The 24,247-nt window shown below is 46.6% G+C and overlaps 1 protein-coding gene across 1 annotated transcript; it reads left to right on the forward strand.

Moving 5' to 3' along the window:
- Positions 1-23,720, forward strand: Np (serine protease notopleural). Its single transcript, XM_076521114.1, has 11 exons — positions 1-513; positions 6,446-6,551; positions 12,155-12,474; positions 13,357-14,773; positions 17,152-17,298; positions 17,872-18,015; positions 18,491-18,567; positions 19,376-19,476; positions 20,437-20,708; positions 20,779-20,933; positions 21,420-23,720. Exons 2-11 carry the CDS (start codon positions 6,446-6,448, stop codon positions 21,582-21,584), a joined length of 2,904 nt encoding a protein of 967 aa, XP_076377229.1. The 5' UTR covers positions 1-513; the 3' UTR covers positions 21,585-23,720.
- The last annotated feature ends 527 nt before the right edge of the window (positions 23,721-24,247 follow it).

Here is a 24,247-nt window from a genome sequence, read left to right on the forward strand (position 1 = left end):
GCGGAATTGTCCTGTAGTTTAGCCGGTGTCGGCTCTGTCCGCGAGTGGTGGGGCCTGGTTCACGAACGGCGATGCGCCGCGGCAGGATTCGTGCACGCGGAGCGCACCCGAGAGCACCTGGATCGGTGATCCAGAAGTCGTGAACCGCGCCAGGATCACCGGCAAACCAGTTCGATCGGTGCGAGCGAGCCGAGCCGTGCGCCGAGAAAGCGGACCGAGTTCTCGTCACGTTCGTGGCCCGAGCCACACTCTCCTCTGGTTGTTTCCGCGTCCTCCCCGAGGCTACCCTAATCGCGAGCCCGAGAGCCGGTTCACGGCCAGCCAGGTGTACCCCGGGGCCCCTGGGTTTCGTGTGCGGGACCGAGCCACGGATTAGCCGCAGAAGGGACACGAGTCCCTTTCCAGCTCCGAGAGTCTCGCCGAGGGTGCACACTCCCGGAGGGATGACGCCTTTCCCGGTCTGACACCGCCAAGTCTTCATCGTTGCTGCTCGCCGCGCCGGTATCAGCCAAGGTAAGCCCACGACTCTGCTCCGTCTCAAGGTCCCCGATCAGGCCCAGTGTCCTTCGGAGAGCGGTCGGATCGTTTGCGCATCGAGAATATCTCGCGGAGGTCGGTCATCTTATAGTTCGAGATCAGTTCCCAGGACTTCGCTCCGGTTTTGTCACGCTCAAGATGGCTCCCGATGTTGGTGCACTTGTTAGCGTTCAATTTGTGGGCTCTTTTGCGGGGAACTGGTCTGACCCATATGCAGGTGGCCGGTCGTGTCGAGCGTCGAATGCACAGCGTTCTCGAAACACTTTCGAAATAACAGGTTCGGAGGTTCTCGGAAGACTGTATCGAATATCTTTGGAAATATCGAATTGGTTTCGATGGGATAAGAGGTTAGGGGTAATCGAACCTTAATGGGACCGATGCCGGGCATTCGGTCGGTTCGTTCATAGTGTCACCAGCGAGCGACTGTTCGCGGAGGAAACGGCGTTTCGGCGAAGACGACGGAATCGTGCCGGTTGCCAACGATTCACCAATGTGAACCGTATGTCGTTCACGAATAGCGGTACCCGCTCGCGTTCCTTTAAGCGGAATCCAAACTTTCACGAGCGCCGCTCGCGGATTTAGCATGAGCGTCATTCCGCCGATGACATCGCCTCGTCCCGTATGTGATCCACGAACGAAGAAAACAGATCGGCGGAACGTGTGCCAAGGGACAACACATTTCCCGCCTCGTCCCTCCTTCACCCTCTAATATCCACCGAGGATTCCATGTCGAATCCACAGATATCTAAATATTGATCTCTTTCGATTCGAACATATTATTTTCGAAACGCAACCTGCTACACTGGAAATACACGCTCGGTCGTTATTAATATTTGTGCTTCGCAGCGCCTCGACGCACCTCGTCTACTCTTGCCTTCGTCGAATAAAACGTATTTTGCGGAAATAAGTTAACACTTAAGCCTGGTAGTTGGCATTTTTCGATACTCGCGAGGATCGTTGACCCTTCGATTTTGACAAACCTCGATAAATTTTTTGATAATTTATCTTATTATCAAAGATTGCAAACTGGTTTTAAAGTTGAACCTCCGAAGGCGTAGCCTAAAGTCGATAGTCAACGCAACCGAATTTATATTTCAAAAACTATTCAAACTGTGAATATCGAGCCATCAGACTGAATTTCGTACGCATGAAATCTACAAATCATATCAAATGGAGATACTGTGAGTCGGAGATGATGTTTTAGATTTAGAACTGAGATAACTTCGAGTGCTTAATTGTGTTCGTAAGCTTAATTGTGTTTGCCTCTGTAGTAGTCGAAAGTAAACGTGTCCCATTAAATTCTAATTTCGTAGCAGCAAGTTTAAATGACCAGCCAGCGACATTATAAAGCCATCAAGATGATCAATCTCGAACAGCGAGCCCCAAAAATACATAAAACGAAATTGATACTAAACACGTTGAGTGCCGTGTCGGTCGCAGTATACGAGTTACACTCATTTTTAACCAGCTCTTAAAACTCATTTTTTGTTGGAAGATATTGAACGATCTGAATGTCACTAGGATTTTTACAATACAAAAATATTAAACTAACATTACCTACGATAAATTGACACATTAATATTGTGAGAATTTGTGGGGTGAATATTCGACATTGAACGTGTTAACCGGTTAGCTGTTGCTACAGTAATTTTTTGCAGTACATAATAATACACATATATTATAATAATAATAATAATAATAATAATACATATTTTCCTTCAGATTTTGTTTGAATACGACACTTTTATCAAATATATAATTGAACAAAGAATATCAAAGTAAACATCCTACTTGACCAGACTTGACGAGTATGCTCAGCACGAAGAAGTGGCAACATTTCGTGTTACGACAAGCATACTCGTCAAATATGTACAGCTAACTGGTTAATGAACCGAATCGAGCCACAACTGTTGCGAGATATGATTCGTCATCTGCACAGAAAAAGTCTGGAAGGCAATGGTTTTCGCGGAAGACAAAGAGGAGCCAATAGGAACGATGATTCGATAATCGGGCAACGGGAACTGCGGGCACGTGGGTATCGATAGTCGAGGGACCTCGAGGACAGCGAATCGAATTACGCTCGCATCGACGGCGATCGGTTTCACGGGAAATTTACGGTGGCCGGCGCGGCGTTTCGGGCCGGCCTGTACGACGGTTTTGATACGACGATTAAACCGCGGAATCATTGTATTTACGAGTCGTTGCTTGTAATGAGTTCCGGCCGCTCGTGGCTCTCGTCCCTCGTCCCGAAACGAGCGTTTTATTTCACTGTGTACCGTACTACGCCCGCCAACCCACATGCGCGCCTCGTATTAGATACGCGCTCACAAATGAAAGTGGCCTGGTACCGTTACGACTTACGCGCAACGCTACAACAAAAGCTTTTTACATCGGGGCTAGCGCGTGTACGAGCGCGCTACTTACACTCGCCTTTTGTCTTACTTGCTCGCCTAATTCGGAAATTCCGAGCCGACCGACTGTCGCTCCGCTCGTGCTCGAGGACTGCGACAGCTTCTGTGGCCACGGATCACATCGGTGCTGCCAAACTGACCGCTGGACAGTGCTCCGGAAAGACATATATATTTTTATTATTATTACAAGTTTATTTATTTTTAGCGTGATCGCATTAACTGTGCGGTCATTAGCTAAAGTGTCATTATCTAAAAGCGCCGCGTAAGAACTACAAGATAACAATTTTTCACAATTTTGATGACAGTGTGTTCCCCGACAAATAAATAAATTCAACGATTTGGAAGCGACCTTATGAATTCGAGAATTATGAAATAAGAAATGTGAAACCGGTGGTGGCAGATTTAGCGTTAGCGAGCACACGGTTTATACATTTAACTGTACATAAAGACTTATATTCTAGATTGTAATTGAGATTGACATTGTGTGTGTGTGTGTGTGTGTATGTGTGTGTGTGACCCGAGCAACTGTAACGGAAAACCGTAATAAAAAAGATAATATATTTCTGCGGATCCTAATCAAATCAGGAAGACGTAGTAAATCAGCGAAAAAACAAACGTTCAAATCCGAGCAAATAATTCTATCAGCCGCGCGTGGGCGAGGTGGCAGCCGATGTATTAAAGGAAGAAGCAAATTGCCATTTAGCGAGAGATTTATAACCCTCTGCTGCGGTCCGTCCTGGAGGATCCTCGAACGATCGAGGAAAAGGAAGAAGGAAAAGGAGCAGCAAGCTCGAAGAAGGATGAGCGACCGCTTACGTCCTCGACATTATCCTAATGTCCTGCAATCAAGGCTAATCGTGGCGCAGGAAGGGACAGTTTCTCGAAGCGAAGCGAAAAATAAATCCTGCGGTTCCCTCGAAAAATCCCGTCGCGACGCCGAACCGCGAGGATAACTGTCGCCTAAACTAATCAGAAGCAGGAAACCAGTAACCTGACCATCGACAAGACAGCCGAGCGGCCTGTTGTCGACATTCGTTGCTTCATCCACCCGAATTCCTGCCTCTGGGCAACTGTAACGGTTTTTATCGCTTCCTCAAGGAGGAGGAGCGAGTGCACACCGAATGAGATCATTGCGTTTCTTCGGACAGGCTGAAAGAAAACTGGAATTACGCGGGCTGATTTTCATGCCGGAAGCCGCCGCAATTTTCTGCCCTCTCCGCGGACCCTCGACCTCCTTTTTCAATTACGCAGTTTAACGCGTAATCAATGTAATGATATCGTTCCGATCGCAACGTATTCCCCGTGCTCCGGGAAAACGCGTTTATCCAACGAACCGATCCGCCGTCGCGGAACACGATTTTTCCCGGGTTTGCGTGTACCCACGATTTTATCGCTCCGCGTTTCGATGTTTGTACTCCGCCTTTTAATATCAACGGTGCCGCGGAGATAATTGATCCAGGCGGCGAATGTAAAGTCCCATTTCCATAGATTGTTTGACGAACTCGTGGGGAAACATTTATTCTGCGGCGCCCGAGATCGATTCCCGGGTTGATACAGACTGCGCTGTTAATCCACTACCCGTTTTGAGATATTTCACGCAGTCTCCCGGCATCCATTCTGCTCGCGGAGGAAACCGCGAGCTGAAAAATTCGACTCGAATATCCTCCGCGCCGACGCGTAACCACCGCTGCCGCACGGAGCTCCATAAAGGCGCATAAATGTTTCCCACAGTTGTACGGTACTTTTCGTGTCCCGGAACGATTAGCGAACCATAGAGAGTAAAATTAGATTCGACTTTCCTCCTGTTCCCCCCGACGACGACGAAACTCTGCGAAGATTCTACGTACCAGCTCGACGTTTTCAAAAACGTTCTTCCGTTTTGCGTCATCGGCTTAACGTGCGAATCGTTAATTTACGATTAACGATGATAATTCGATCATTGGTCGTCGATGAATTTTTTGGCAAACCGCGAACCGTCGCGGGAACGCACACTCCCCTCCAAAACTATTAAAACTTTTCCGATTGTCAACAGTTACAAAAACTAGGTGCAAGGCTCAAATAATCGTATCTCCTCTTCCCAAATTGTTTATTTCTGTTTGCAAAAAATTAGGGAGAATTTACTGAATATGTGTTACAGTTTGATACAATTAACTTTGAAATCAATTAAAAAAGTTACAACAATTCTCTATCGGGTTTTCGTATTTATTGAATTTTCTGTAAACGCCCTAATACTTTTTGAAGGGGGCGTGTATCAGCAAAGGCTCGCCGAGTCGAGGCGCAAACTCGATTCGTTCCGGTGCATTCAGCGATCTCGGATCGACTGCAGGATGCACAGACAGACCGGAGGGATCGAGGAAAACGGGAGGATCGACGAGGCAAGGGGAAAAGGAGGCCGCGTTCCATCGGATCGAAGCGACGATCCGTGATCCGACCGGACAGGATATAACGTTACAGCCGAATTCTTGCTTCTGGATAACTGTAACTCGGTTCTTGCGCGGAGATCGGTCGCGGCCACGGTGCGGCCACCGTCGAGAAAGCACGCGGAGGAAACGGATACGAGGAAAGTGGCCACCGACGTCGGAAAACAAGAGAGAGACGCGGGCCGATTGTGTCGAGGCGAACAATCGTTTCTCCTCGCGGCTCTGATTTCTGCATCTTGTCGCCGCTTTCGCGCAACAACTCTGCCGTCTCTCCCGTTGAAAACGAACGTCCGTTCTCATCGGGGTCGTTCACATGAACCTTTTCTCCCGACGACGCGCCTCTCCCGCGGTTCGCAAACGATCCCCGGCCTCCTCCCATTGTCCTCTCACGGCGTAATCGACGATGAGCCTGTCTCCGCGGAGAGACCGTCACTTTCCACCTGTTTCGCGGAACACTGACATAATAATCGACGGGCTGATCGATGCATGTCGGCCACTGATCCGGATTAACCGCTCAGCCAGCACGATTACGGCCGCGGAAGACTCCGCGTCACCGGTGGAATAATACCGCCGATTCATCTGCGATCCACATATAGATCGAAGACTTTCAAAAATTTTAATTCAATTTTCTTTTATTGAATTTACGGCCGTCGAGCCCTTGGTACAATCCTAATGCTGTAACGCGAGATATCTGACAGCGACGGAAAATAATTCACGAGCCTGAGTCTGTCGCATTCGAGTGAAAATGAGAAATTCTAAATTCAAAGCAGAAATGGGAAATTCTTCTGCGAGGATCGAACGGTGTTCAGGAGCTATCGACAATACATTTAGATTAAATCTCGATAAATTAGCAGGTCACGAGGCTCACAGTAGATGGTATCTTAATTGCTCCGCATCCCCTATTAGCCTCAGTACGATTTTCAGTTTATTCGACTGTATTTTTCCGAAACTAGTCTGAGTCTCCAATTTGTGGAAGCACCGCTGCTATCGAAACGAGAATCTAGGAGTGCCATTCGTATCGGAAGATCGTTTGCAGTAGAAAGTGGAATAACGCGTCGTCCTGTTTTCTGTTTTCAGATGTGGGACCGACAGAGACAAGCCTGGGCCGTCGTCCTCCTAGGCAACGTCCTGGTGAACACCGTCATTGCCACCCCGATCTACGTTCCCCAATTTATTCCAGGAAGTAAGTACTCCTCTACACGAAGATCGACAGTTTTTAATAACAGCGAAACTGAGACCACAGACATTGAAATGTCTGACTCAGATATCTGGCTCATTCCTAGTAACGCTAAAATTAAAAAAAAAAAGTATATTAGTCATTGTCGAGTAGACCGTTCCTTTCCATCATCTAGAAAAAAAAATCAAGTCATTCAGTCCAGTTTCGAGAATGTTATTACGTTTTAAAAAGTGTCCGAATAGATATGTCCTGTACTATAAATAGATCGAGGTGCTACTTTGAACCTCGACCTCGCCGGTGTTCCTAAATTCACGGCTTCTTTTGCGCGCGGTTCTCGGATTTCCCCCGAGTGTCAGCTGAGTAACGGATCGGTACGCAAATACATGGGTGTGATGGGTTCGAGGGAATACTTGTGTGCGCGTGCCTGTATACTCGTCAGGCGTCGGCCCAGGCCTGCCTGACCGCGAGCGGTTTACCTGTCGGCGGCGGGACGACATTGAATCTACCTTGGATTCGAGCTCGGACGGAACGTGGGCGGACTGGTCAGTTTTCTATACAAGTGGGTCAGCCTCGGTCATCGTCGCGCGCTCAGACTTACACTGATTTTTCCGACCTCGGCGTCGTCGCGTCGTCATCGTTCCCGCCGCAGGCATTCCTGTCGATCGTCCGATCGACTCGATCTCGATCCATGGAATCCGATAGATTGGATTTCTGGAATCAACGGCCGAAAATTCACGAACTTTATTGACCCCTGTAGGCAGTACGGTAGCACCTCGATTATCCGGCCTACAGGATCTTTTTAACACGAGGTTTACGATACCAAAATGACGGATAACTCATGCGTTACTTGCAGCAGATATTGCAATAACATCCGTTCAAAATCGGAATAAATGTCGTATTGTTACTTTTATAAACTAATATGTACAAAACAGCTGCTTTTAGTGCTCCGTAAACAAAGGGTTTATCCCGTCCTCAAGACATTATTTTCTCTTTATTCAAGAATCTGTACCAGAGGCTGTATGTACATAGTAACTGTATAAATAGAATCATTTGCATTGTAAATCAGTATTGTAACAGACTTCACTTTGATTGCATATACAGTGGGGCAGCATATTATAGTATATTACCCCGAATATTAGTGCTAAATATACATCAAAGTTATTACTGAATACAGCGATTTCACACAGAAGGGAATAAATTTGATATGAACAATAGTAGACAAACATGGTCGCGACAAGCTCGCTAAGCAAGTGTCGCTAGGCAGAGTATTTAACTATGTAAACGCGCAAGGCGTGACACGTATTGTCAATCGCTTGTTAGCATACCTAAGAAAACAAAGCCGCCTAATTACAGTAAATTCTCCCTAATTTTCCTTCAGCTTGTGAACAAAAATGGGCAATTTGGTAAGAGGAGATACGATTATTGGTGTCTCGCGGCTCATTTTTATGATTGCTATAAAATTTCATAGTTGCTTATATAATTCTTCATTTTTGTTTACAAGCTGAAGGAAAATTAGGGAAATTTCTTCTACGGAAATGAGGAACGAAAAAGTTCCTAAAACCGGATGATGAAAGATCAAAGGTTCCTGAACAATCTCAACGATTGAACAGGAAAATGGTAGCAAGACCAGAAGAAGATCGATCGAACGATTCGAGATTGATGCGACGAGCGATCGATTCAAATCTCCCGCGTGTGAATGAAAAAGCAATGATGTAGCAAGCGAACAAGATATAGTACGTTAATTAATACTCACGAGATCCAGAGGACGCGAAGGCGAGTTGAGTCACGCCGATCGATCACCGGTTATCGAATTGGTTCCCGATCACCTTGGGACACTTTCTTATCGACGACCAGTGAAATCTTCTCGATATGGAGACGCGTGGGCGTGCGGCACGGTCCCGCGGGCCCCGGTATGGCCACCACGGAAATTCCGACAAGTGCGTAATGGTAATCGGCAACTTTCTTCGACGAGCATGACGCATGCGACGCTTCCGCTAGCACAGATTTACCAGGAGGAAAAGATCGACGGCCTGAGGCACGCGCGTAGATCGTTTCGGGCGAGGGCAGCTGACCGACTGACCCGAAATCCAAGGGCACCGACCACCTCCTCCGCCCGTTTGTGTATCATTTCACGGTCGATTTTCACTCGCCACGGCCGTCAACCTCGTACGCCACACGAAGAAAGTAAATGCCCCGACTGGAAAAAATGGCTTACGGTGGTTGCCAATAGGCTGCGAGTCCTGCGGATCGATAGCGCTCTTCGTTAGGGGTCGATTGTTCCTCGAGGACTCCAGGAATGCTCGCGGCGACTTTATCGGCAGGCTCGATCGATTTCCAAGGTAGATCGACTGTCGATCTTCCTCCGTTCGTTCTGCAAAAATCATTATCATCCAATATTTTCGAAACCTGTTTTATGTATTTATAGCTGAAATGAGCAGCGGAGTACAAAATAGTGGAAACATTTAAAGAATTTTGGAAAATGCAGCAAATTCTCCACAATTTGATAAGAAGCTTCTCCTGTCATTCTCGAAGTTCCAACAGATCGCTTCTTCCACCGAGCATTAAAAGAAGCACAAAAAGGGATGCGAGAAGCTCGCGAGAACCTTGAAGAAATTAGGCTGGCGCATCGACCGACCCGACGTGTCCCGAAATGATCGCAACGCCATTCAGGTATCCCAAACCAGTTCATTCATCTGGCGAGCTAAAATCCTCCGTCGAGAAATTCATGCGGCAGCGTTCGAGGCCGTCGGGGGTCAGGAAACGGCTGCAACGAAAACAACGACAGCGCAACATTAACATCTGACCGCGGTCGGTGCGTCGTTAATAACGTTTCGCCGATGTTGACCGGCGAACGCACAGGTGCGCTTGATCTAGGCGAAGGTAGCTCTCGGGTCAGGTATGTCGATTTAATCGCCGCGGCTGAGAGGAACCTTGGAATGCGAGGGTTTAAGTCCCCGAGACGGACGGAGGGAGAAAGGCGGGAAAAGAGAACGAGCAGGAAGAAGAAGAAAACGATGAAGAAGAAGACGAGGTTGCGAGGCGTCTTAGAGGGAAACGGGCTGTTACATTAGGCTATGACTGTGACCCACTTTTCGCTGAGGCAACTAGCTCATACATCGAAACGTAACGGTACCGGGATGCTTCGGCTTGGCTGACATCAATTCGTTCCTCGATAACGCCCCGCTACGTGCATTATTTGCGGCCGCTAATCGGCCGGATTAATCGGCAGTCGCCGGGCTACAGGTAATGCCGGGTCATCGGTTATTAATGGAGACGATATCATAATCTCGTCTGCTGTCGATCCACAGTGCTCATATTCGATTCTCTAGAAATTACGATATCGAATCTTTTTAAATAATATGTTTACGGCTCTTTTTTTATCAGGTATGTATTATTGTCGATTGTATCAGAATCTAGATGTATTCCATTTTTACTGACTCGGAGCATTTACAGCCAATTCTCCCGTGGAATTATAGGTAAATTTGCGGACGATGGTGCGAGGAGTAACTTATACGGTTCCATTAGATCATTGTACATATTATAGTATAATAACTAGCGTGCGATAACGTTAGATTTGCTTGGTCAATCTGTTTGTTAGGTTTAAGGGGTCACACCTTTTTAATCTAAAACTGCTAGTTTCGATGCGAATTAATTCAATAGCTAACGAATTTCTATGTTGTGATAACTAGACCGTGGATTTTATGCATTTATGACAAAAATGAGCAGATGAAATTCAAAACACTGAAGACACATTTAAATAATTTCAAGAATATATAGAGCAAGTATACCGTACCTGCACTATTAAAACAGTGAAAATATTGATAAATTGACCTCTTGATACCTCGACAAATCAAAACGACAACAGCGCGCGATTCGTCGAAATTCCAGAGCCTCTCGATCACTATCGATCTACCGAAAGAGCCTCGGAATCAACGAGCTACGAAATTTGGGTAAAACAGGTCGATCGGCGCTCGGTTCACGGCTCATTTCTCGCTCGTTATTTTCCGTAGAAACACATAACTGTACCGGTGGGGCACATGAATCATTGCCGAAGCAGCCTCTCTCGCCATTCCGTTAGCCGTCTTTGATATTCCCGCGTTTTTGTCCACGACCGACGACGCGTCCCCCTTTCGAGCACACTCGAATTCTGCTCGTGGTACTCGCTATCTAATCGGCGATGCGGTGACTAGTGCCATTGAAATGTGTCCTTCATACCGGGTTAATTGTTCCGACGAAATAGGAAAGAAGCAAGAACGATGGATCATATTAAAAAAGAACCTGGAATTTCTCATTCGAAAGTCTCGCACACAATTGTTTGCATCTAAGCAGGCACCACCGTACTCGGTTATTGAGACTCTTTAGATTTCTTCTGCAACTCACTTTTCGACTTCGAAAACACGCTGTCACGAATGTGACACGACAGACCTAATCTTTCTGTAACTCATTCTGTAATTTTCTGTAACGTTCATTTTCATCTTCTTTCATAATATTATTTAATCGTCAACTACGACCCTTAAGCACCAAATAAATGATAATAATAGAAATAGAAACGTCGAACTTTCTCAGTAAAAATCCAAAGCAGCCTCTGCTTCCGCAATCCAATTAGAAGAACGTGGACATTATGCAATTGTCGAGAGTCAACGTGCACACGACGATCTTGTTATGTCATTTCGTCTCGAAGAAAATTTCTACACGACATTTTCTCACGGAAACTAAATAAGCAGAAATATGTAGTTAGAAACCCAGGAACATGATCTCGCGGAGATAAGGGACACGCAGCTTCCCTCTATGCAATAATTAATAGATGTATCCTCTATTATGCTATTCGCCAGCACCATTAAGAGTAATTAGCAACGTCGATCCGAGCTCGAGAGGAATTAGGAGCTGACAATTGTTTCTCGGTTGCCGTTAGCCTAAGAGATCGGGGATGATCCCTACGATCATCTTTCAGATGTTCACCTCTCATCGATGACATTTTTCGCAGCTGCCGTTTATTCTGCGGTATTAAATTTTTTATCGCTCAATGCGCAATGCAATGATCTTGGAGGATCATGTTGCTATCGTTTATTGTCAGAACAAGTTAAGAGTGTAAGTGGCAATCATGGTTTCGCGTTTTATTGGAGGTAAACGGCAATAATCTTTAAACACCTCGATTACTGAAATCGAAGTGCAAAGTGCATTTAGAAAATGCTTTATTATTTAATTATCGTTATCGCATAGACACTTGTTAAATTAAATGTGCATTTTACGTATTTCATTGACTGATCGATGGCTGTAGATATTACTGTACCGTTCAGAAAATTATATATCGCTGGAGAACTTCTAATACATTCTATAAGAGACAGATTGCATTGTAAAATAATCGATGTCTCCAAATAATATTGCATCGCATAAAAATCAAATTACATTGTAGATGCATTGCAATCGATGTCCCCGAATATTTCTACATTATCCCGAAAATTATATCTATCGTGTCAGACCCTCTAATGCTTCAAGCAATGGACAGGTTCGATTACAGAAGCATCGTAACTGGAAAAATGACGCCTTACACCTTTCGTGATTTTTCGACGACACCTGTTCGCACGCGTAAACGTCTTCTTGTTCGACAGGCACCGGGAGGAACATCAGGAACTTGCCGTGCGTGTCACGGCGAACCGGCGAGACCGGCGTTTGCATGTTCGCGTTCACATGCGCGAAGGCGAACGGCACCCATCTCGGCACCTGTATCGACCGATTCTACTTCGGCAGTTGCTGCAAGATCGACGAGGAGCCGGACATATTCCCGCAGGACAATAGCATCGACGACGGGTCCCCGGCGAGGCCGTTCGTCACGACCGTTGGGCCCATTGAGAGCAACGACATACCAGAGTACTTCTCAAGGCCGAAGCCGATCGCCGAGAAGAAACCGCCTGCAACGCAGCCCGTCGAGGTGAGCGCCGATTTCTCATGCTTCTACACGAAACGTGAACTTCGTGTCTAAATTCCGTCTTTACAGTCGATTCGTTGCATTTCATTGCAGTCGCTGCAACGAACTTCGACCGAGCCGGTCGAAAAGACCGGTTTTACGTTTCTTGTTTTAAACGATTTGCAGACAATGATTGAATAAATTTGTGGTCTAAATGAATATGCATAAACCAGACATATGATTACTTTAACGCTGGAACTACCGAACCAGTCAATGTGACTGGTTTCTGATTTTTACTTTGACAGTACCTGATATTGTAAAAATATTTCTAGGAGAAATATTCAGGTACACACTTCTTTATTGAAGTATACATTATAATATAAATCATATAAAGGTTAAATAGATCCAGTCTTGATATTGTTAGAAAACGAAATGTGTACCTACATTATTAAGGGCTCGGTAGGTTCAGTGTTAACACTGCAGACTTGCCGGATTTCCTGAGACGATGGTTCGATGGTCGATCAGTCAATCTTAACGAGATAAATTACACGGTATCATAGGTTATTTATGCGCGAGGGGGAGTCTTGTCCTCGAGCCTCTCTTCAAGCTGAAATGAGATCGACGACATCAGAAGTTATAATCTTGAAAGAGAAATATTTTCCCAGCACGCGAAAATTGCGTCGTAACAGAGAGACGTAGACATCGAACAGGCGGTATCCGAAATGCTGTAGAAAAGGTCTGGCACTGTTCGAAACCCCGACGTTTTTTGTTCCTCCTGCTTGAAAGATCCTGGGTCCCGCAAGAGATCAAAGGGGACGCAAAGGCGTAGTCCGCCGCCCGGAAACCCGTGAATTTTTATGGGACCGTAAAAGCAACTGTATTCTTCGTTTTTGCGAATGCTTGCAGACGACGACCGGCAGCTACAGCGTCCAGAGCACTCAGGCTCCCACGACGCTGGTAAGGGAGACGACGAAGCCGTCTACTAAGAGGCCGACGCTCACGACGACCGTCGAAACGACCACGCAACCGGTTCGGTTATCGACCTTCCAAACTGTGCAGAATTCCACGGTCGAGGATTCGACCGCGGAAACGCCGATCACGGTTCCACCGCAGCAAAAAACCACGGTCACGATCGAGACCACGAGCAAGCCGTCCAGCACCCAGACCGCCGCGATCACGCGGAGACCAACGACGTCGGAGACCGTGACGAAATCGCCGTCCACGGTGCCGCAGACGACCAAGCCGTCCACGAAGAAGCCGATCCACTCGTCCTCGTCCCATAAACCACCTGCGAGCCACAAGCCCGGCCACACGACTGTCCATAAAGCTCCGGAAACGACCACGGTTAAACCTATCCAGACCACCATAACGGAGAGGGCGACGGAAACGACGACGCCGAAGCCCGTGGTCACTACCACGACCCAGAGGATCGTGCCAGCGACCCGGTTCCCGCCTAGGAATGCTACCACCGTGAAACCGACTACTCAATCCAACACCAGGAGACCCATCAGCAGCACCAAGAAACCGACCGTGGCTACCAGCACGAAGAAACCGACTACTACCACCACGAGGAAGCCCGCTTCTCCCGCGAAGAGACCCACCACGAAACCTTCTAGCTCCAGCATTGCTACCACAGTCCCTGTTACCACGCCCAAACCGCCAACAACGATTCCCAAGGATCAGCCGACCATAGCAACCACTGGCGCCAGCGTCTCGTCTACGAAACCCACGTCCACCTTCTCATCGACACCATCTTCGAAGCCTACCACACCTGTCACCAAGCCGACTATCCATAAGCACAAGCCCACCACCGTCAGGACTACCACCCCGAAGCCCACGGTGGCTACCACCAAGCCAACCACGCTGCTTACCAAACCTTCGACCGCTGCCACGAGGCCGAAACCGACGAAGACAGTTGTAACTACCACCCCGAAGATTGTGACCAAGCCGGAATCGACCAGTACCACCGAGAAACCGGTGCCTCTGTCCACGATCGAGGCTACCACGGTCCCCGTTACGAAAGTTAGGCCGACACTGGAGACCACGAAACCTACCAAAGTGTCCAGTAGACCTGTTACCAGGCCCATAACGACCACTCAGCCGACCGTAGTCAGCAGTACCGTGACACAGACCAGTTCTACCACTGTGCCGGACACCACCACCGGTGCTACCAGCAAGATACCGGTTCAGGGTGTTGGTCAGACCCTGGAGGACACTACCCAGACCACGCCGATGGTTGGTGGTCTTGTTACGTGGACGTCCAGCTCCGACGACGCTACCACTAGAACGCCGGAGATCTCTTCGACTGCGACCACCCAGATTGGTAAGTTGAGGATTCAGGAGATACCTGGTCGGAGAGAGGTCACCAAAGAGACGCAGGAGAGTTTAGGACTTCTCGAACAAACTAGATTGGCGAGCTGTGACCAAAGTTTGTTTAGATCGCCTGTCCAGTTTGTTCGACAACGAGAGCTTCGCTCTCTGTTATTTATGTGAATTAATGCTATTGAATGACAACCTCTCGGTGTAAACAACGAATTTACAATTTTGCGCAAAATCGAGCTTAGTAGAACTTGAGGTCGGAGTGAGATCTGAAAATTGTGATGAAGAAGCTTCTTGATTGTAAACGAGAAACAATGGAACGAAATACTTTTATCGTATTGTTGCCAAGGATGAAGTCACATTAAACGACAATAATTAATGTCGAAAACAGCGGAAGGCAGAGATTAGGTCGGATTTATTAGCGTCGATCGATCAACGATAAATTATTTCGGACTAAGACGAGATTCGGTTGTTCAACGTGGGAATTATTCGCGACCTTGGTCGCCGATTATTGCGACGTTGCGCGCTCTGGTGTCACCGGATCAACACTTAATCGAGAAATTTGAATTTATATCGGTCCCGATGCTTAATCGAGAGCGATTAATACACGCGCGCGAGGCCCGTCTCCTATTTGCATTTCCCATTCGCATGCTAAACGCGAAACCGTACGGAGCGGTGAAATCGAAGAAAACGGATACCCATTGTGTAACGTGACGGTTTTGTCGTCAATAGGAAATCATCACGTCGGCAATCCACGTCGCGGAGCACGCCTGCTGCATTAACCAGCGCCGGCAGGGACCCGCGAAAGCTCCGTTCAATTTGATTGATTGTGAACGGTTCCGCCGAACCCGCGCTTTCACCCGTTACTTTTCTCCCCGGAATTCCACGCGAAAAATCAAAAAGAAAAACGCGCAGCGCGTCGCCTGACACGCTTTCGTCTGATTGTCCACGACCTGCGGAAACGGCACCGACAAACTGCAATAATCCTATCCTGCCGCTATCTCAGCCATTCGGCCGCGAATCTTCGACGATACAGGGCAATCGAAAATACGCGATACGAGAAACGTTGGGGCAATTCGTGATTTGGAAACAGAACAATTGAAATTACATGATACGAGAAACCTGAATGCAATTCAGAATTTGCGAACATTCTCTTGGGGTCGTGTTTTGTTCTATGCAAGTTGCAATACTTTCGAATTTTCGATTAAATGGAACTCGCGCAATCTTTTTGAATGGCGCTGTAGCCAGACCGACCCAATCGCCATGGAATACTGCAATTTCTCGTGACAGGCACGCCATCGGTAATGAGCATTTAATCTCGAAATAGATCGACCGCGGCTCGATAACAAAGAGACACCGCCGAAGACCTCGTTATTTTCACTGCTCCGCCGCAATTTCCGCGTGTGACACACGAAAACCGACGCGCGGGTACGTCGCTGCGTTTTAATCCGGATCAGTCGGTGTCACCGGGACTATCCTTGAACGAGCATAATCTCGTTCTCTCCGTCTCCCCGGTTGCGCACGTGCACCGACGGGGCACCCGTGAAACGAAATAATTGCGGGCGAGTGTTAATCGAGCACCAAAACGGGGCTCTCGCTCGATCGGCGAACGGAAAAAGGTCCCGATCCCGAGATGAGATTCTGTTGCGAAGGAACGATTGTAACGGTCCGAACCGTCGGTTCACCGTAATCTTTCCTCTCGAACGGGCCCCAAGCTCGCGCGCGTTCACTTCGCGTTGCTCTCTACTCCCCGTCCTTCCTCTCCAGTAATTCAAACGACACGAATTAGTTTCCGATAACTGCACTTCGCTCCAGTTTTCGCGGCTTTCCTCTTTTTCAGTCCGCGCGCCGCGATCCCATGACTTTGTTTCGGTGAAAATTCCAGATAAAACTGCAGCCGTTTCGTTTCAAGAAATTCGGAGAAGTTCCGATCATTCTTTACTTCCTCCGAGCTGTAACTATTGATAGGGCAGTGGAACCGGTTACTTAATTGCCGTGCCTTTCGTTCATTTTCGGCCAGAATTGCCTTCATATTTATCGAAGAAGACGTGTCGAATCTTCTTATTTTGTTTGTTCTTTTATTAAATAATTGAATACGTCTCATTCGATAAATATAAAGTTTATTAAGCTCACCAATCTTTATTACAACACTGTCGTACATAATTATGCACTATCGTACGCAAGCATAATTATGCAACTTATGTAGAAATCTAGTTGCAAAGTTTTTATCTAAAATCCACTCGACGAGCTGCAGCTGATTAATTTTTCTTGAAAAAATGGAGGTTAGCAGCGTATCGGTTTGATCCTTGATGAAGACCGGCTGTTAGATTTACTATGAAAGCATGTACCGTTCAAATATTGATCCTTTCACGCGCGCTCCAGATCAAACCGAGAGCGAGTGGACACCGATCACCACACCGGACGGCTGGATCATGATCCAATCGCCCACCACCAAGAAATCCGAGATCTCGGAGGACACCACCACGATCAAACCCACCCCCGAGTCCACGTTGCAGCCTACTACGTCTGGTAAAATTCACACTCATTTAGCAATTCATTGAAATTCATTCATCAGAGATTGCGACCTCTTTGAAAAACTGAACACCTGGACTTTCTTGATAATTAGTTATATATTTTTTATTTGTTCGTTTAATTTCGTCTTGGCCCCCAACTATTCGACAAATTTTGAAGTTTGATAATACATTTTAGTTTCCACTAAAATTGCAATTTGACCAGTTAGCTGCTGCAACCTCTTCGACAATTTTAATCATACCATACACGTTCGATCTTCTTTGTGTATTATTTAAATACAACACTTCTATAAAATACACCATTTAATAAATATCGAAGTATCCGTAGATCCTTTTTAATCAGTTAGCCGTTCTTGGCGAGTATTCTCGCCACGAAGAAATGGCAACATGGCGCGTTACGTGTGTACTCGTTGGAACCAGCTAACCGGTTAAATTGGTGCTTCATCTTTGAACCCTGTTAAAGAGCTTGACAAAATTCTGATCGAGGATGACGGATCGTCTAATCAGAAAAAAGAATCGACCCGAATCTGTGTCTTTATCGGATTGAGCAAGCTGTTTGCGTACTTCGCAGGCAAACCCGCAGCAGACACGACGACGGAATCCGTGACGAAGAGGCCGACGATATTGACGACCCTCTCCACGATCGCCAGCGTGACGATAGACACGGAGCTGCCGGTGCCGATGGAGACCCTAAACATGTCCGATTACAAGCAAGGTGAGCTTTGGAAAATGATCTGCTAGCAGACGGTGCAGGCCGACGCTCGATAAGATCAATGTGATCACGGCAAATTCGCCGCATCCGACAGCGATTCGCGGCTGATCCAACGAAACAAGAATCCGTCGTCGATAATACAGAGATCTGATCGTGGTGACGGAAACGTGCTGCGCGTGGCGATCGCGGAGATAACGTCGATCATCAGCCTGTTACGTAAAGGAAGCGAATCTTTCGTCATCGGATCGATAATCCGACGGTGATTTTTATGCGATCGCGAATGACCGTTCGAGAAGCCGAGAAATATTTGTCAAAGTTCGTTAGGGAATAGTAATCGCGGTCGAAGAACGAGGGAGAAAAGGAAAGATAGCGCGCGCTTTGGTTCGCGAATTGGAGGATTCGTTCTCCGACATGGCCGTCGCGTGGAGATTAGAGAATCTCTCGAGGAGCTTGAACTCAACGATGCTTATCCTTGCAGTATGCGGGAGGAGGCTGTTTCCGGAGTCGAGAATTGTCGGCGGCAGTCGGAGCTCGTTCGCGAAATGGCCCTGGCAGGTGAGTAATTCGATCGACAATTAGTCAGAGAATGATTTGTCATCAATAGACAGCGGATTTTATGCATTTACGGCAAAATTGTCGGTGACTGAAACAGAACGTAATTTCATTACGTTACTCTCTTTCAGTTATCGAAATTATCAAACAATTTATTTTTATCTCATTTCTCTTTCTTTCAGTCGGCTTTGAATTTCTTTATTCTTCATAAAGGTCCACAGCCTAGTCATTGAACCTCGAACCTTGAACACCGAGCCAAGTGCAATAGTTTTTCTTCTTTAAATAGTTTTAACAAGTCGGAATTAATAGATAGAATGCATAAAATCCACAGTCTAGTCATCGAGTATGTAGATGCCAATATTTTCAATCTCTTTCCTTACTAATCTAGATTTATATTACCTATGCAGATCCAGATTTGTTGGGTCGTTGGGAAATAATTTCAAAACTATTTCCCTTCGCAAGGGTGTTAGAGAAACACTTGATTCGGTACTTCGCCAATAAGAAAAGGAGTTCTACCAGCATAAAATTTCAAAGCTATCAGAAAAATGTCCAAAAGCAGAGTACATTATTGAATACATCGTTAAATAACATTACTTTCCGAACGGCCGATAGTTCAATGGAATCTGCGCTAATGTCACAGCAAAGTCGCCAACGTTAAAATTTCGAATCTAGTGAGTTCTAGTGAATTCCGCGGAGTTCTGTCGCTGAAAAGTTTGCACAGAGAATCGCGTGGCAGCCCAGGAAACGCGTCGCCTCGCCAGCGAAGCTCGGCATCGTAGTTCGTTAACGGAGATGAGTGTTTTCTTTTCAGATCTCGTTACGACAATGGAGAACGTCCACGTATCTGCACAAGTGCGGCGCAGCTTTGCTCAACGAGAATTGGGCCATAACCGCGGCGCATTGTGTCGAGAAGTGAGTAAGATCGTGTTTGTCATCGCGATGATTCTCGATCGATGCGTCTCTCTCCTCGAGACAATCCTATTATTAATTCCGGGAACGCGTCGCCTGCGGCGCCTTGAATCGGAGAACGACCGTCGGCAGCATTATCTTTGACGTTCGAACGCGGCGCATTTTCCTCGGCGAACCTAATTCCTTCGACGTCCAATAACCGCGCGGCAAAACATCCAGATCTGTACCGAGTTTTAATCCGCCGCGTTTGGTCATCGCGTAATGAAACGAAGGCTATTTCAGTTCTCTCATTATTCGCCGGTGTTTATATGAGCATCGATGAAAAACAAAGACGCGAAACAAAGGATTCCTTCCGACGTCGTTTGCGAGGAGGGACGAATCGAACTTCGGTAGACCGGCTGGGCAAGAAATAGACCGCGGATATTTATGCACAGTTAAAAGTGTCTGTAATTGTTCGGTAAAAAATATATTTCTTCTTTCAATAGCTTTAATACAGCAACGCGACAGTATTTTTAAATCCTTCAATGTCTTCGCAATTCTGGATTTAATCCAACCACTTCTGCAGTCCGGTAATAATTTCATTTCATTTATTTAACCGCCACATTCCCCTTTAATTTTTCTACAAAAATTCGATCGGAATATCAATGACGATAGAATGAAAATAAGAGAATGAAGATAAAAACAATACGACCGTGATATACGAAGCAAATTCGAACCGAACATCCTAGCTTCTGATAAAATTATATATATAGTTGATTTTGAAGTAATAATCAATTTTGGCGATAACTTCGCGCATGATCGATACAGAATTTAACATTTCCTGTCGATAATATATTTAACGTTATCTCGAAATCGAGATAAGAATAGCTCTCAACAATCAATGGAACTTTTCTGTTCTGGTCTCGACTATATCGGCAATTATTTTCCAAATGCAGATTAATTATTTAAGAACAATGTTCCCAGCGTGCCGCCCAGCGATCTCCTCCTAAGAATCGGCGAGCACGATCTGGCGAACGAAGACGAGCCCTACGGCTACCAAGAGCGAAGGGTGCAGATCGTTGCGAGCCACCCGCAATTCGATCCCCGCACCTTCGAATACGATCTCGCGCTGTTACGATTCTACGAACCTCTGCTGCCGTTCCAACCGAACGTGTTACCGATTTGCCTACCGGATGACGACGAGAGCTACGTCGGTCGGACCGCCTATGTCACCGGCTGGGGTCGTCTCTATGACGGTACTTTCAGTTATTCCCATGTTTTCTCCCGGCACTGGAATCGTCCACTGATTTGCAATCTTATTTCCAGAGGGACCGCTGCCCTCTACGCTGCAAGAAGTCGCAGTACCTGTGATTAACAACACGATGTGCGAAGGCATGTACAGGAACGCTGGGTACATCGAGCACATCCCCCACATCTTTATCTGCGCGGGCTGGAAGAACGGCGGCTTCGATTCGTGCGAGGTATGTATTGTCTGTTATCTAGACTCTGGGGTTCAGAGTCTACACGGAATTATCTGATGGAATAGTCTTCCGGAACGAGTGACGCACGAAAGAGGGTTCGAGTATACAGTAAATTCTCCCTAATTTTTCTTCAGCTTGTGTCCGCATTCCTTAACGTCTTAGGACCTTCAGATAAATGTATCCGCAGTCCTCAATGCCTGAACACTTTCTGAAAAATATGTTTCTGGTCCTCGATATTCCAAGATGTTTAGAAAAATATATCTACCCCCTGCGGTGTCTTGAGATCTTCGAAAAATTTTGTCCATACACCTGAATATCCGAGCACCCTCAGAAAAATATGTCTACACTTTCCAGTGTTTTGATACATGCAATCCAGTGCAATAATCGTCACTATCCTCTTAGTATAATGCATCTTCTTCTTCGATCAATCCTGAACGATGAAACCCGGAAAGAACCGGGTATCTAAACGAATTCTCCGTCCTTCAGGGTGACAGTGGAGGACCAATGGTGATCCAGAGGGCACGCGACAAGCGATGGATCCTCGCAGGAGTGATTAGCTGGGGGATCGGATGCGCGGTGCCGAACCAGCCAGGCGTGTACACCCGAATCTCCGAGTTCCGCGAATGGATCAATCAAATCCTGCAATTCTAAGGATCGGATGGACCGATCGGGACGACGATTTTTTTAAATCGCTACTGAAAAGGCTGCCAGCTTTAGCAGGCGGATCGGTGTACATAATATATTATATACAGATCGCCGTAATCGTTATCAAACTCCGTTGATGTTCCACGTGTGCAATAGTTCCCGCGGCCGATTAGGCCGTTCGGGGACCTGGAGCGATTCATGTATATGGTATACGTACCGTGGAGATCAGGAAGCTTTGTGTTATCAGTGGCTTATCAATCGAGCGAGGCGCGCGAACTTGCTGCCCGGTTATCGATGCCATCTCACGCTCGCGCTTCAACCTCGTTGCGATCGTGCAACTAGTCGACACGCCAGTGCTCTGCGGTGTGAACAGTGCTTGAACGATTAGAAACGCTATGGCCGTGTGTTATCGGCGGGCTCCGCGGCTTGTTACCTAGTGAAAACGCGAGATCCAACCGACTGTCGATAACCCTGCGTGGCTATCCGACGAATCGTCCTGACGACGAAGGGATGCTAGTTGAACGTCGTCACAGGGTCCGTGGAATTCCGGATCGCGAGATCCTTTTTTTCTACGTGAATCGACCACGATTTATCAAACGTCGACGATTTTTGGTACCATTCTAGCTCAACGTCTTCCACCCTGTCGGCTACAAACAGCCGACCATCGCTCATTTCGAAGCGTTCTCGTGTCGTTTCGAGTCCATAGAATTCGAACTGTAACAGCATCTTTATGGAAAATTAATTCCCTGTGAAGCAGACACCCTTTAGTTCATCAGGGTGTAAATCCTGTGTTCGAGATGACAATACTTCTACGAGTTACAAAAATGTAAAATTAAACAACTTTCTTTTGTTTCTCTCAGAAGGTCGCACAAATTTCCGTGTTTCTGCGCGACTTTATTATTTTTAAAGCTGTCGCAATCGCGCGAACAATCGGGTCGATAACGCGAAATTCGTTTCAGCCGAGCAGAATCGAGATAAAGACGACCGCGGATTCGATAACGAACACGAGAACGCTGTCGCGCCCGATCCCCCGGTGTCGATTACGAAATTATCGGATCGGAAACAGTGGGACGGGTATTTGGCGCCGGTTATTGCAGATGCGCCAGGATTTCCCACGAATTTTCCCGGCGATTTTACAGCGATCACGAGCGACGGACAGAGCTGCGGTCGATCGGCATCGGCCCCGTGCGAATTCGCTCGGGGAATCGCGGTTAGTCGATAATGAACGACCGCCGGGCGAAAACTCTGGCATTTCGACGCAGATGGCCGAGCATTCTAATCACCGGACTGTGGATTGTATGCCAAAAAACAGCGGAAGCATCGGTACATTTATTGGAGCTGTTGTTAATTCTCGTACGATCCTCGGAAATAGTGCAGAAACGATCGTTGGGTAATGTTTAATAATACTTTCCTGAAATTGTTCCTTATTTTAATATTTTACACGTTGATCAGGGTATTGAAGAAACATTGAGAAACAAAGAATTTTTATACAAGTCTCAGCCATTAACCCCTTACACTAAAATTAGAGATTTTATGCACTTGTGAGAAAAGTGAAAAAAATACTATTATATTATATATTTTCAACTTGCCAAATTTATTAACAGGGGAAATATATTTTCACTCGACTTTTGTTCATTGCAATTGGGATAGACAATTTTTATTTTGCGCAAACGACCATTGTCTAACTGTAACAACGAGTTAGACTTGTGACAAAGATTTCATAGATAATTTAATAAATATTAATGTTAATTATAAGTCGAACTCGTCAAAGTACGGCAAGGGGTTAATATCGAGGGGAGTACGAGTGTCGGAAGAAGAAAGCGCAAATGCTGAAAATTCTGTTTATGCACGAGGAGCCGCAGTCCGCCTCGTCCGTCGCCGTTCTCGCAGCTCAACGAATCAGCGGATCGATGGAGATCCAGCGAAATTACTCGAATCTCTTATTTAATTTAATTTATAAAGAAGAAGTTCATATATATGTATACATATGTGCGCGTGCACGTAGCTAGGACACGTATGGATAATTTATTATTGTACGCGTTGCAGTCGGGGCTGCGAACAATACGAGACTCTCCCCGAGCTTGTAAATACTCGATCGATTGGTGGTGCGTGTTGTACTCTATTACACTTTGTTATTTTTTACTGTTTCTACACTGCCACCCCTCCACTCTCGTTCCTCCGCGCCCCTAACCTCCGACAGCGTCATCTTTGTATTTACCGATCGAGCATTAAACGAGAAAACAAAAAAAGGAAAAGAACCGTGCCATCCGTCAGGGTGGCATCTCGATGATTACCTGCGCTCACCTGACTCGAAGGCAGAGTGTTTGCACGGCGAGCCAATAGAACGTGGGTGCCGATGCTTGCAAACACTGCTCCCAAGAGGCAGCTCAAACAGCGCCCACTCGCGGAACGCCCACGTTCTCACCTGTGACCAACCGAAATCATCCGCAAGATTTCTGACGAGTCTCTTTCGGCGGGACGATCGTTACGCTCCCTCGTCGACTAGCAAACGAAGGACAACTTCGTGTGCCTCTGGAGAAATAAGGAGATTAGGTTTCATCAATTTTTCAACCCCCACTTTGGAAATGTGGTAGCGGTTCTTTTCAATGAATTTTTAACAACAACTTTGGATAGAACATTTTTGGTAGACCGTGTTTACGATTATTCTA

The sequence above is a fragment of the Megalopta genalis genome, chromosome 4 (assembly GCF_051020955.1).
Source record: "Megalopta genalis isolate 19385.01 chromosome 4, iyMegGena1_principal, whole genome shotgun sequence".
NCBI lineage: Eukaryota > Metazoa > Arthropoda > Insecta > Hymenoptera > Halictidae > Megalopta > Megalopta genalis.